This window comes from Arachis hypogaea, chromosome 3 (genome assembly GCF_003086295.3).
Source record: "Arachis hypogaea cultivar Tifrunner chromosome 3, arahy.Tifrunner.gnm2.J5K5, whole genome shotgun sequence".
NCBI classification, from domain to species: domain Eukaryota; kingdom Viridiplantae; phylum Streptophyta; class Magnoliopsida; order Fabales; family Fabaceae; genus Arachis; species Arachis hypogaea.
Genome location: NC_092038.1, coordinates 61471736 through 61485722, shown reverse-complemented (window position 1 = coordinate 61485722; position 13987 = coordinate 61471736). Strand labels below are relative to the sequence as shown.

At 35.9% G+C, this 13987-nt stretch overlaps 1 protein-coding gene across 2 annotated transcripts; it reads left to right on the top strand.

Annotated features, from left to right (window-relative positions):
* The first annotated feature begins 475 nt into the window (after positions 1-475).
* On the top strand, positions 476-5696 carry LOC112790651 (vacuolar protein sorting-associated protein 2 homolog 2). 2 transcript variants are annotated; one of them, XM_025833156.3, is made up of 11 exons: positions 476-720; positions 1006-1050; positions 2010-2044; positions 2117-2167; positions 3129-3233; positions 3330-3401; positions 3891-3962; positions 4790-4870; positions 4980-5015; positions 5124-5182; positions 5360-5696. In XM_025833156.3, exons 1-11 carry the CDS (start codon positions 687-689, stop codon positions 5421-5423), a joined length of 654 nt encoding a protein of 217 aa, XP_025688941.1. In that variant the 5' UTR covers positions 476-686; the 3' UTR covers positions 5424-5696. The 2 variants fall into 2 exon arrangements, with proteins under 2 accessions (XP_025688941.1, XP_025688940.1); XM_025833155.3 differs by having other exon boundaries at positions 495-720; positions 5357-5696.
* The last annotated feature ends 8291 nt before the right edge of the window (positions 5697-13987 follow it).

Sequence of the window (13987 nt, the reverse complement as noted above, 5' to 3'; positions counted from 1 at the left end):
GCTACACTTGAGAAATTTCAACAAGGATAGAACTTCCAATTAATCTATCCCCGGTCAAGGCTTTTTATTTGATTATATAAATTCTCAACCACTTATCTCTCTGTTCTTCAACTCTTAAAAATAATTGGAAAACTTCTGATCAATAAAATAGCACTCTTTTGTCAGCTCGTTGGGAGACGACCTGGGATTCATCCAGTATTTTATTTCTAACTTTTGTGACAACTCTTTTAAATTAATATGCGGTATCTTCATTGGTTAAGAACTATACTTACAACATTATTTTCGCTATAAACTCTTGATCGGTAATTTTTCGTACGTCAAATATATATTTAAGTTTTAAAATTTTTGTAATATTTTTAATTTTTCAAAAATTTATTTTTCATTAATATTTTTTAAAGTTATTTTGTCAACTACCTGAATTTTCATGTATTATTTTGATAGTTTATTTATTTTTTATTTGTCCCTATTTTAGTCTAAGGAAAGCTGCAACGGCTACTTGGATAGTTGGATGAGTACCGTTGGGTATTACGTGGAGACGCAGAACGCTCCCCAAAGCTTCCATTTTCTCTCTCATACAAAACACACACACTGTCCACCGTGCTAAGTGCTAGTCAGCTCCTACGCTGCTGCTACTGTCCGTTTCAATTAGGGTTCTGCTCCTCTTCCATTCACAGAGACACACAACCATGAACCTCTTCAAGAAGAAAACCTCACCCAAAGGTCCACCTTTTCTTCCTCCTCATTTCTCATATCGTGTCATTCTTTCGTTTTTGCACTTTCTCCGCACTCTGAATTTCGAAACTCGCATTCAAATTCGTACCTTTGATTTTTTGAAAAAAGGAAATAAAATAATACATCTCTGTAGATTGTGAGTGCTGGGAAAAATTGGTTAGGTGGAAAATTGGAAATTATAAGCTTTTGATCAAAATTAGGAATTCAAAGATTTAGCATTGACCATCTGTTTGTGCATTTTTTTCACTCTCTTTTTTCTTTTGGGAATTATAGAGGCTCTGCGGACAAGTAAGAGGGAAATGGCGGTTGCAACAAGAGGTAATTACTTGGTTGGGTGCTTATTCAATATTTTTCTGTTTATTTCGACTTGTATATTTTGCTGCATCTGTACTAAATTTCTTGAATAGATATTAGAGAGTTAACTTGCTTTGGTATGTGGTACAGGTAAACAGTTGTGTTTTCACTTCAATTTGGAATCTTCCCTTTACCATTTCTATTTCTTTTCTCCCTGGAATGAACTAATTGTTTCTTAAGATTGTTAAAGTGCACTGCAGAAACTTCATAAATGGAAATAATTAACGGAGTCCCAAAGTAGACATACTATTTATGCATTTAGCTGTCAAGAAAGTCACGATCGGTGTCTTTTCTTCTTTCCTTCCATATCTGAAAAGAATAATGAATATCGTGTGCGTTTTCATAATTAACTGGGGACAGAATGTGATGGGTAATAATAGTTACAACCAAATAGTTAGAGCGTGAAATGTGATCAAATGTTTTATGGGGAAGATATGTACAAGTAATACTTCCAATGTAAACTATTTATATTGATGATCAAAATATGGGTTTAAATTGTATATTTTGTTCTTCTAAATTAGTGGCTAGCTTACTATTGGTTTCCTATTGCTTCCAAACAGGCATAATATTTTTACAGGATATGTTAGTTTTGAAATGCAACTGACTAGTTGTGAAAGTCAAGGATTGTTCTTTTTAAAGGATGAGTCAGTTATTTTAAACCTATATTTTCTTGTTCAAAATCTTTTTGTTTGAATTTTCTGATATTTTTGTTTCTTAACTGTGGTTTTCCCCTGCTCCAATTTTTCTACATACCGTATATGTTCAGTCTTCGAGTATTTACCCTGACTTTATTCATCTGGAACTGTTGGTATCAAAATCAACTTATGACAAAAAGGCTTTGTGAGGAACATTTGATATGATTATTTAATTTTAATAAGGTGTATTTCCTTTAAGATATTCTTTATTCACCCTTGTTCTTGTAGGCATTGAAAGAGAGATAGCATCACTTCAGATGGAGGTACATAATACCAAGCAGAGACCTTATTCTGTTTCATCTTTCATTTGAGTTTAACTTCCTTGTGCATTACAGGAAAAAAAATTGGTAGCTGAGATCAAACAAACAGCTAAAACTGGAAATGAGGCAAGTTTTTCTCATTTTTGTGTCTCACATATTTTTGTATGGTCATTGTTTGATCTTGATAGCAAATCTTTGATCAGATACATATCTGTGTGCTTTGTATTGCACTTGAGTAGTACATTTGCTCCAAAGATGTGATGTTGTTCAATAATCCCACATGAATAGCCCAGAACTGGTCCAGATAATGCTTCAATTACAGATTTATTTTCATCATCAAATTTGGAGCATGTAGAGTTCTGAAATATGGTTAACGGTTAGGTCACTTGAATGTGGCTGTTGTACAGAATACGATTTCTTAGTACACAAAGCTTTGATCTAGAATTTCCAATGAAATTTAAACAGAGGAATCACATATATCTTTGTTGAAACTTTGTCATTAGCATGTCTAATGAACAATTATTTATAGTTCAGAACTAGAAAGTACTAAATCATATCTACCTTGTTATTTTAGCCTTGGGTAGTTTTGATGTGCAATTTTTGTAGTTAGGGGGAAGTCATGAATTGCCTTTATTTATTTATTTTTGATAAATCATCAGTTGTTTTACTGTAAAGAAGACTTCTTTGGCTTATAAAAAATTTGAAAGTGTCCATATCTGATTTTGTTATTTATTGTTTATATGATTCTTTTCTAAATTTACTAATTTTACAATCTTCCATGTCTTGGACTAGTTCTTCTGTTCTTTTATGATGCCATTTACTTAATTTTCTAGGGATTTTTAGAACTTCTGAAGACTGAATCTGAGATTTCAGTTGCTAGGTTCTTTATGCCTACATAAGTACATAACTAATCATTTCAGGATGCAATCGTCTACAACCAATTACACAACTAATGATTCCACAATATAAACTAAAATATAGCACACCTAAGCACACACTCAATACTCTAATCACAGATATGAAAAAATAGTTGGGAGTCACTGTTAGTAATATTATCAATTTCGAGTAAATAAGTGCATGGTTACAGGCTGCCACTAAAATCCTGGCTCGCCAACTTGTTCGATTACGACAACAAATAACCAATTTGCAGGGAAGTCGTGCCCAGATCAGGGGTGTAGCAACTCACACACAGGTATGCAAGAAGAGATAATATATTTTTTTTATTTGTATCAAAAGAATTATGATAAGAAGTTTTCTATTTTGATTATTTAAAAATTTCCTTTTGTAGGCATTATATGCAAGCACTTCAATCTCAACGGGAATGAAGGGGGCAACAAAAGCAATGGCAGCAATGAACAAGGTCTGATACTTTGGATTCTTTTTATTACTTTAAATTAATGATTGCAATAAAAATTGTTCGGGACCAAAGTGTCTGATCTAAAATTTCTTGAGGAACAATTTGGGTTGTCACTCTATTTATCAATATGTTGTAACCAAAACTAAAGTGGAAGTTGGCTAGTTATTAACAGTATGTGCTATTAGTATATTATACACGATTAAACTCCTTTTTCTGCCATGACAAAGATATGAATGTAGTGTCGATATCAACAAAAGCCTGCCACCTTCCTTAACATCTAAAGGTCAAAAGATTATTTCCAAATTTTAACCATTGTTTATAGTTAAATACTAAAAGTGCAAATATGTGTTCCTCAGACCATGATTTATCTCCTATCAATTAATTAAAAGTTCATAATGTGCTACAAAAAGGTTGTGACAATAATAGATCTTTGCTAGAGGTTGTACTATGTGATCAAAATATACAGTAATAATTTTTTACTTCTCTTTTCAGCAAATGGCACCAGCAAAACAGGCTAAAGTGATTAGAGAATTCCAAAAGCAATCGGCACAAATGGACATGACGGTAATTTATCCGTTTGAGCACATTCCTACATTTTCTTGAGCATTTTTCCTGCATTAGTGGTAGGGTTAAGAAATTTAGATAGGAAGATCACGGTTTGCTTTGCACACTGAATATTAAAGAAGGAACTACTTTTTCTCTCAGTATAAAAGTATTGTTGACTTGGTTGTGTGTTTTGAAGAAATTTGAAATGCTTTCATATTTTTTAACAAGGGAGAGAATACTATACTTTCTTTTTTCCAAGAATTAGGCAACAAGCCTGCCATAAGCAATCATAAAAATTAAGAGCGGGTAGAATAGTCAACAGCGTTTTCTAGTCGGCAATCTGTGCCTAATAGTTAAAACAAATTTCGTGTTGAGTGCCAATAAGTGAAGAACATGAAGCAACAACAATGAAATAAAATTGAATTAGGAGTAAAGATCAATAAAAAAACAAAGAATTTTCTAGTTAAAAACAGAAATGTGTGATACCAGTAAAAAAAGAGTTGGGGTAAAATACCAGAACAAAAATTAGGAACAAAAGAGAATGAAGGCTGAGCTCTAGACAAAGTGTATTCTCGGGACTTCCTTTGTTGCCTGAACTTTTGAGTGAAGAAATTTTCTAAAGATGAGGAATAATGCAAGCCATTTCTAGTATGTTTTAGCATTTTCTTTATGAAAATATTCTTCACTTTCTATTGAAAAAGTAAAGAGAGAATATCTGAAGAATAGAGGATCTCTGAAATATGCAAGAGAATTAAAATCAATAAGGCAAGCAGTGTTGACGCCGTCTGCCTGATAGCTTTTCTATTTATTTTTTGTGGTCAACTTCATCCTAAGCTTTTTTGCAGATTGAGATGATGTCAGAATCTATAGATGAAACTTTAGACAAAGATGAAGCCGAGGAAGAAACAGAAGAGCTCACTAATCAGGTGAATGTTATCCATGACTTAATCGATTATATAGCTTGCTATTATGATTTTGCTCATCAAATATTTCATTCCATGGAATGCCTAATTAATTTTCAATTATTTTTGACAGGTTCTTGATGAGATTGGAGTGGATATTGCATCCCAGGTTGGTTTTGGGCGCAATAATAAATCCGTTTGTCCTTCGCAGTCATTCTTTATATTTTCATTATTTTGCGAAATGTTGTCTCTGATGGGTAGTCTTCTCTGTTGGTAGTTATCTTCGGCGCCAAAAGGCCGGATTGCTTCAAGGAATACCGAAAATGTTGCTCCAAGGTACACACACACTATTCGTATTTCCGGCAACAAGTTCTGGTTGGCTTGGAGTTTTTTGTCTTATAATATAGATGCATTTATTTGTTGACTATTCATAACTCTTTTCTACAACAGAACAGTTTCTTTTATCGCGTTGTGGATTTTAAGCGACAATATTTATTTCTGTGCATGCAGCAGACCGCAGGAATCCCAAGATGTTGAAGATCTTGAAAAGAGATTGGCTTCTCTTAGAAGATTATAGAAGGACTATAAAGAGATCTGCTCATTCATGTGAAGAGGCTTGTAAAATCGTTAAGTTATAAAAATATAAAGTATTGTATCACTCTACTTATGCGTATTTTATAATTTATAAGGGCTCTGGTGTGTCTGGTGTGTGGAACTCTCAGCAGAAGTATCAGTAGCTAAAAGCATTTATCTAATATTTAGACATTTCATAGAGAAATATGTGTAATTTATTTTGCATTTTTTTTGTGAAATATTTTTAGATGAATTATCACAACTTTGTTATTGTGCATAGGATCTGGCATGGATGAAAAATTACTACTATAAAATTAAAACCATAAAAAAGATAATAAAAATTATATCAGATCTAATATTCTTCAATTTTATCTAAAAGAAATTTAATATTCTTCAATTCTCTAATATAACAATACATTATAAATTAAGCTTCAAATTATCAAAGTTTTTAATGTATGCAATAATTTTAATTTTAAAAATAAAACAAATGTTGTGAATGTCGTACTTATATTTTAAACAATATATGCAATACATTTTGATATTTGAACAACTTTTCATTTAAAATACATTCAAAATATCAAATTACAATATTTGTATCATAAAAAGTTGTTGCTATGGAAATATCGCAATAGTTCTGTTCTTACTTTGACCCAAAACATAAGTTAGGATCAAAGCAGAGAAAGCCCAGAAAAAGGGGACGGTTATCCACTACTTTTAGAAGAGAGATTTCAACAATCCTAGAAAAAGGGGACGGTTATCCACTACCAATGGTAGAACTACTCCAACGGTAGTTATTAGCTCATCACCTATAAGTATACTAATACCCTTCAGGTATACTTAAGTCCTAATATACTTAAACCTGCTAAGACCCTTGCTGACTTAAGCAGCGGAGTGTTTTGCAGGTAGCACCCCCTCACCTTCTCACAAACAACTCGGACGACAGCTACTGGACGTAGGCTAAGTCGGAATCTGCTCTATTGAGGATTTAAGCCTCACATACAAGCCCAAAAGCAATCTAGTTTCAGGTAACCCTCGAAACATTGGCGCCGTTACCGGGGACCTGGAGTTCAACCCTTGATAATGGTGGATGATCAACATCTAGAAGGACAAATTGCGTCCAACTTCAGATCAAAAGATGGAGACCCCTTGGGAAACGAGTTAGAATGATGAAGAGAATTGGAGAGCCAACTCCAAAAAGAGCTGCACAAAAGAAGAGAGGTTGAAGATAAACTAAGAAAACTAGAATCTGAGCCAAAGGAAAAAAAGTCGAGATGACAAAGACTTAGTCTTCATTGGAGGCGACGACCTTTTCTCTAAAGAGGTCAGGCATGCAAAGGTCCCAAGAAATTTCCAACATCCCAACATGAATTCCTATGATAGATCTACTGATTCACAAAATCATCTCAGCAACTTCAAAAAAGTCTAGCAGGTCGGAGAAGACGGTACAAAATCTGACCTCTTTTAGAGTTCAAGAAGAAAAGTCCGACCTCTTTTAGAGGTTTGACTCCACAATGAGGTCGAAAACTCCAAGCTTACAAAAGAAATTCCGACCGCTTTTAGAGCTCACGGAAAAAAATCCGGCCTCTGTTAAAGGTTGGACTCTATAAAGAGGTTAAAAACCTCCAAGCTGACAAAAAAAAGAAAAAATCCGACCTCATTTTGGAGTCTATGAAAAAATACGACGTCTTTCATGATCAACTCTACAATGAGGTCGAAAAACTCGAAGCTTACTAGAAAGAAATTCCGACCTCTTTTAAAAGTCAGATTCTATAATAAGGTCGAGAACCTCTAAGGATAGAAAAAAAAAATTTCGACCTCTTTGCTTGAAAGGCTTTCGATATGCCAAGCATTTACCTCGACCTCAAAGGTGACGAGCTGCCCAAGTCACGACACACCTCTAACATAAGGAGATAATACAATTTTTTATGGGAATTAATTCTCTACAATTAAAACACACAAATTGAAGATTGACAAACCACAAAAATCACGGGCAGATCATATAGAGGTCGCCCGGATGAAGCGACAAGGAACCAATTGGTGGAAAGAAGTTACATATGCGAATTGAAATAAAAAAACCTTGAAACAACTCGGGAAAAACGGGTTGAAAAAGTTGACTTTAGAACAAGTCGCAAAAGTAACTTAAGTAAATATGCCCCTCAAGACATAAATACGATTTAAAAACTCAATATAAAATGATTTGTAAAAAATCAAAAGGGTAAAAACAAAAATCCTTCAACCAAACGACTCGTACAGAAACAAGTTGGGAAGGAAAGAAAGGATTGTAAACGCTTTGAAAAAAATTGAAAACGTAAACACAATCCTCCAATTAAAATAGCTCGGGTAAAACGAGTTGTATCATACATAAGGATACCAACCTCGTAAAAACTAGAAAGGGAAGGGAATACACATATAATCCCTTCACCTACATGCACCAATTAAAGCTTGACAAAGCGCGAAAATCATTGTCCAGCCTCAATGGTCGGCAAGATAAAGCGATGATGTTCAAATTGGTGTAAGAAGTTATATAAGAAGATCGTGGTCCGACCTCATTAACAAGTTATCTAACCTCCCAGAGCAGCTCGACCAAACGAGTTGAAAGGAGGGCCCAAAATAACTTGTGGGAATCTAATAACAACGAAAGGCATCAACCTCACATGGTCGGAGCACAGAGAATTTACTATAAAATTGAAGCAAGACCTCCCCGACCTCTAGAAAAGCTCGAAACAATAGAGTTTTGAGGAAAAAGTCTTGCAAAAGCAACAAAATCACACAAAACAAACAAGCACCAATTCTAGGTAAAATATAAAACCCAAATTACCCTAAGCCTTACCTCGCGTTATAAAGCAAAGGTTAATCAAAGGTTACAACAAGTCTAAAGCTTATACATATAATTTATAGAAGAAGTAATATATTCTAGAAGCCCGATGAAGGATACAGCTCAAAAACAAGATGTGAAAAGCGCAAAACATACTCACGAAGCTAAAAACTTAACACACAAGATATAGATATAATAAAATAAAAGATGAGATTACAATAGTATAAAGATCTAGCCACGGCTCACGGAGTTTAAGCCGGCTAGTTATATACAGACAATAAAAAAATCTGAAGTTAAAACAGCTTATACAAGTTTTTCTCTCAAAATAAGCCTCTAGGAAAAAGTAAATACAAAAGATGAGAGACATACACCAAATAAGAAAAAAGACTCCAAAATATATCTAGGATCCTTCGCACTGTCACCATCAAAGCAACTCACCGAGGTGGGTTGCGACTGACGATCGGATTTCCTATCGGTAAATAAATAGAAAAATATAATTGCGTTGTAAGTACATCTTCTAAACCAATAGAAAATCCTTTAGTACAAACGTTTTGGTTGTCACAAGTAACAAACTCCTTTGGAATTGATAACCGAAGTATTTAAACCTCGGGTCGTCTTCTCAAGGAATTGCAGGGAAGTATGATTTATTATTGGTTATGCAAAGGTATATTTTGGGGTTTTGAAAAGGTTTGAACAAATAATTTAATTGATAAGAAAAATAAATTAATAATTAGAAAATCTCTTGGCAAGGTATGAAAACTGGAAGTCCTATCCTAGTTATCCTTATCAATGGTGATGAGAATTATATTTTTGCTACCACTAAGTCAACCTCTAACTATGAAGATCAGTTAAGTGGACAAATTAATTTAACACCTAAAGTCCTAGTCAACTCCTCAAGAAAAGACTAGAGTTATAGGAATCTAAGTTAATCAGCAAAGATAGTGATTATCAATCACGATGAGCTTGACAACTCAAGAGTTACCAATTAATCAACCAAAGCCAACAGAGAAAAATCTAAATTATTTATATAAATAAAGAAAAGCAATCATGAGTCTGAAATACCTCAAATTATATTAATTAAGAAAATCCTAACATGAAAAGTTCACAAACAAATAAAAGAGAAAATAAATAAAAAGAACATTGAACCTGTGATGAAGAAGATAAAAATATTCCCAAGTTCTTTAAGAGGAGTCCTAATCCTAATCCTAAGAGAGAGGAGAGGGCCCCTCTCTCCCTCTAAAAACTACATCTAAATTATGAAAAGTGTGAATTATGAATGAATGTATGTTGTATGATGTATGGATGCATTCTTCCACTTTATAGCCTCTAATATGTGTTTTTTGGGTCGAAAAATGGGTTAGAAACAGCTCAGAAATCTCTCTGATACGTACAGGATGCGGGAAAGTGATGCGGAGGCGTCGTCCACGCATTTGCGTGGATTGAAGTTCGCAGATGTGATGTGGGCGCGTCATCCACGCATTTGCATCGCCTAACTTCGGGGCAGTGATAAACCACTATTTTATGGTTTATATTGTGTTTAATTATGTGGTTTTATCATGATCCTTACCCACTTATTCATTAATTTAGCATGCATTTATATTTCCTTCCTGAAATTATTACATGGTAGAAAACTGCTTCCTAGAGAATTTTTTATTATGCATTTTAGTTCTCCTTTATCCCATTCGATGCCGTGATCTGTGTGTTAAGTGTTTCAGGCTTTATAGGGCATGGATGAGTTGGAGATTGGAAAGGAAGCTAGCAAAAATGGAAGGAACACAAGAAATTGAGGAGATAACCAGCGGGAAGTGACGCGGCCGCATGGCTCACGTGTTCACGCGAAAGAGTAGAAATCGCAGTGACGCAGCCGCATGGCTCACGCGACCGCGCGGAATGGAAAAGCACAAGTGTCGCGGAGGCGTGGACGATGCGAATGCGTGGCATGGAAAAACGCGAACGACGCGTCCACATGGACGACGCGATCGCGTGACATGCGCGATCTGCAGAATCGGCAGATTCCGTTGGGAGCGATTTTGGGCCCTATTTTGACCCAATTCTCGGCCCAGAACTGCAGACTAGAGCCAGAGAACATGCAGAAACCAGAGACAACATTCATTCTACACAGTTTTAGTTTTAGATCTAGTTTTTACTCCTCCTCTAGGTTTTTCTCTCTACACATTGATAGTTTTTAGGATTTTATTTTTCTGTCACTTTTTGCATTGGGATATTGAGAAGAGTTATTACCTCATCAAGACTTCGTCATTCTAGTTCATTTTCTTTACTTGGCTTTACTCTTCCATGTCCTTTGCTTTGTTAATTTTACCATTGGAATATTATTAGGATTTATTTAATACAAGGATTAATTTTATTTTAATTTGATTATTTTGATTTTATTTACAATGTCTTTCTTTAATTCCTTTTCATATGTTATGAATTTTACATTCACAATGAGCGAGTAGTTCCCTAACTTGATGGGGAGTTGATTGAAAGGTACCAATTGAGTTGGAAGGCTTGAAAGAAAGATTGTAATTAGGTTATTGTTGGCTTGCCCTCTAGTCACTAACACCAATCCCTTTTAATTAAGTGGATTACAACTTGTGAACGGGCAGAGCATCCCAACTTGTTTAACTTTTCCTTACCTAGTAAGAGATAACTAAACAGGATAACCTTTTATTATCAATTAATCTAGAGAGTAATCCAACAACAGCGGGACTTCCAACTAATCAACTCCCAATCAAGGCTTTTATTTACATTATTCAAATTCTCCAATTTTATTTCATGTTTACTCAACTCAAACCTTTTTGAAAACATCTGATTAATAAAATAGCTCACTTTTCTGCAACTCGTTGGGAGACGACGTGGGATTCATACTCCCAGTATTTAAAATTTAAATTTCTGTGACACCTTTCTAAATTGATAAGTGGAATTCTGGTGAGTTAAGAACTATATTTGCAATGCATATATTTTAATAATTTTTAATTCACCAATTTCCGCCGCATCGATTTTTGGCGTCGTTGCCGGGGAGTTGCAACAGTGTGTTAATTTATTGATTGGTATTTATTTTTATTGCAATTTTTCTCTTTTCAGTCTATCACTGTGAACTGTACGTTTCTTTCGTTAAATGACGCGTTCGCTTCCTGATCCAAGCTTGCCAGCATTTGACCCGGAAATTGAAAGAACTCTTTCACATATAAGGTGAGCTAGGCGTAGGCGACTCCTCTTTGAGGATGAACCTGAACCGTCATTTAAGGAAGAAACAAACCCCCTTTCTACTGATCCTGTTCATTTATGTGCAGGTGACATGGCAGCGCCCAGAAGAGTCACCATCCAGGAGGAAGGAGCCCCTGATTTTACGCTCCAACCATTCCAGGCACACCACCCAGTAGTAGTTGTAGATTTTGAAATAAAGTCTTCACTACTCAACTTGATGCCCAAATTTCATGGCTTACCTGCTCAAGAGCCTATCAAGCATCTTAGGGATTTCCAGACCGCTTGTTCTACTGTTAAGCGTGATGGCGCTGATGAAATCTCTATTCTATTGAAAGCCTTCCCGTTTTCTCTGGAGGGAAAGGCAAGAGAATGGTACTACACTCAGCCCCGAGAAACTGTTTCCAACTGGGATACACTTAGGAGAGAATTTCTGGATAAATTCTTTCCACCTGAAGTTGCCGATAAGCTGAGGAAGGACATGTCTATGATCGTTCAGGATGAATCTGAGACCCTCTATGAATACTTGGAATGCTTCAATACACTTCGAGATGCATGTCCCCATCATATGATTGACAAGATAGTTTTTCTCGGTTACTTTACACAGGGTTTGAGATCTCAAGATAGGACCACACTGGAAGGTGCTTGCAATGGTTCTATGAAAAAGTACAAGACTACGGACGAAGCATGGCAATTGATCAGAGATTTAGCTGACTCTACTAGGAATCATAGGCAGAGACAAAGTCAGTCAAGAGCTATTGCGGAGGTATCCACTAATACAGAGACTACTGCTATAGCCCAGAGTCTATGTGAATTGACTAACTTGCTGAAGCAGATGCAACTAAATCAACAACAACTTCAGCAAGTTCAGCCTTCTCCACCACAGCACAACCAGTAGTTAGTTCTACAAAGAGTGTGCGGAATCTGTGCAGATTACAGTCACTATACTGATGAGTGTCCGCAGCTCCAACCAGAAGACAACACTATAGCAGCCACTCACAACTTTCATGACCGCCCCAATCAAGGGTACAATCAAGGTGGCAACTATAACCAAGGATGGCAGGATAACTCTAACCAAGACTGGAGAGACAATTCTAACCAGGGTTGGAGGGACAATTCTAACAGAGGAGGCAGAGATAACAATGGAAATCAGAGGTGGAATAACAATAACAATTTCAGGCAGTAGAATCAAACTCAGTCCTACAGAGCACCTCATTTAAGACAACCACAAGCCTCTCAGCAGACTTCTCAGACCACTTGCCCCTCTTCATCTCCTAATGATGAATTACTACAAGCCATAGATCGGAGACACACAGGCTATGGAGAATAATATGAATGTTTTGACTTCTACTTTACAAACTCTTGTCTCACATATTGGATCAATGAACAACTCCAACAACCAGTCCTCAAGCTTTGGTGGACTCCCCTCTCAACCATTACCCAACCCAAAGGGTGGTATTAATGCCATCACCCTAAGGTCTGGAACCACACTGTAGGAGAGAAGTCTGGAGGAGCCAAGTCCACCAAAACATGCCTCAGCTGAAGAGGTAGTAGAAGTAGAAGATGTTGAAGAGGAAGAAGACATACATGACATAACTGAGAAAGAAGAAGCTCAACCACAGGAGGAAGTACCAAAAGGCGCAGACACTGCAGAAAACACCACCCCTATGCCATTTCCACAACTTGCAAGGAAGCCTAGGAAGCAGTTGGAACCTGACCCCAAAATGGTAGAAATCTTCAAAAAGGTTGAGGTAACTGTTCTCCTTTTTGATGTCATTCAACAGGTACCTAAATATGCAAAGTTTCTAAAAGATTTGTGCATACATAAAGAGAAAATTAATGAATTAGAAACTATTCCCTTAGGAAGCTGTATATCTACTTTAATGGGAAATTTACTTGAAAAATGTAGTGACCCAGGTCCTTGTATAGTTAGTTGTACTATTGGTGGTGTAGTAATTTATGACTGCATGTGTGATTTAGGAGCATATGTTAGTATAATGCCCTTATCTGTATATGATGTTTTAAGGCTCCCTCCCTTAAAAAGGTCGGTAGCTCGTTTTGTGTTGGCAGATAAAAGCATTATTACAGTAGCTGGAGTTGCTGAAGATGTTTTGGTGAACATTAAAGGGCTCACATTTCCCACTGATTTCTATATCTTGGAGATGCCCAATAATGACTCAGATAAGCCATCATCAATCCTATTTGGCAGACCATTCCTGAAGACATCAAGATTCAAATTAGATACTTTTTTAGAAACATATTCTTTTGAAATAGATGGCCGAATAGTAATCTTCAATTTGAATGGAGTCACGAACAACCCTCTAGAAGATCATTCTATCTTCCAGTGTGATATCATAGATGAAACTGTAGCTGAAATTCACCAGGAAGAGCTGGAAGAAAAGTACACAGAACAAAATCCAAGTGTGGGGACTCTATTAACTGACAATAAGGACACTTCGGCATTTTCACAAGCTCCAGACAATCCAGAGCCTGCCCATGACCAGAAGATAGAGTTGAAACCTCTCCCTTCACATCGCAAATACGCTTAT

Coding starts and splice junctions, on each gene's coding strand:
- LOC112790651 (XM_025833155.3), top strand. CDS start 687: ATGAACCTCTTCAAGAAGAAAACCTCACCCAAAG. Junction 721..1,005: donor GAAGAAAACCTCACCCAAAG/GTCCACCTTTTC, acceptor TGGGAATTATAG/AGGCTCTGCGGACAAGTAAG. Junction 2,045..2,116: donor TAGCATCACTTCAGATGGAG/GTACATAATACC, acceptor TGTGCATTACAG/GAAAAAAAATTGGTAGCTGA.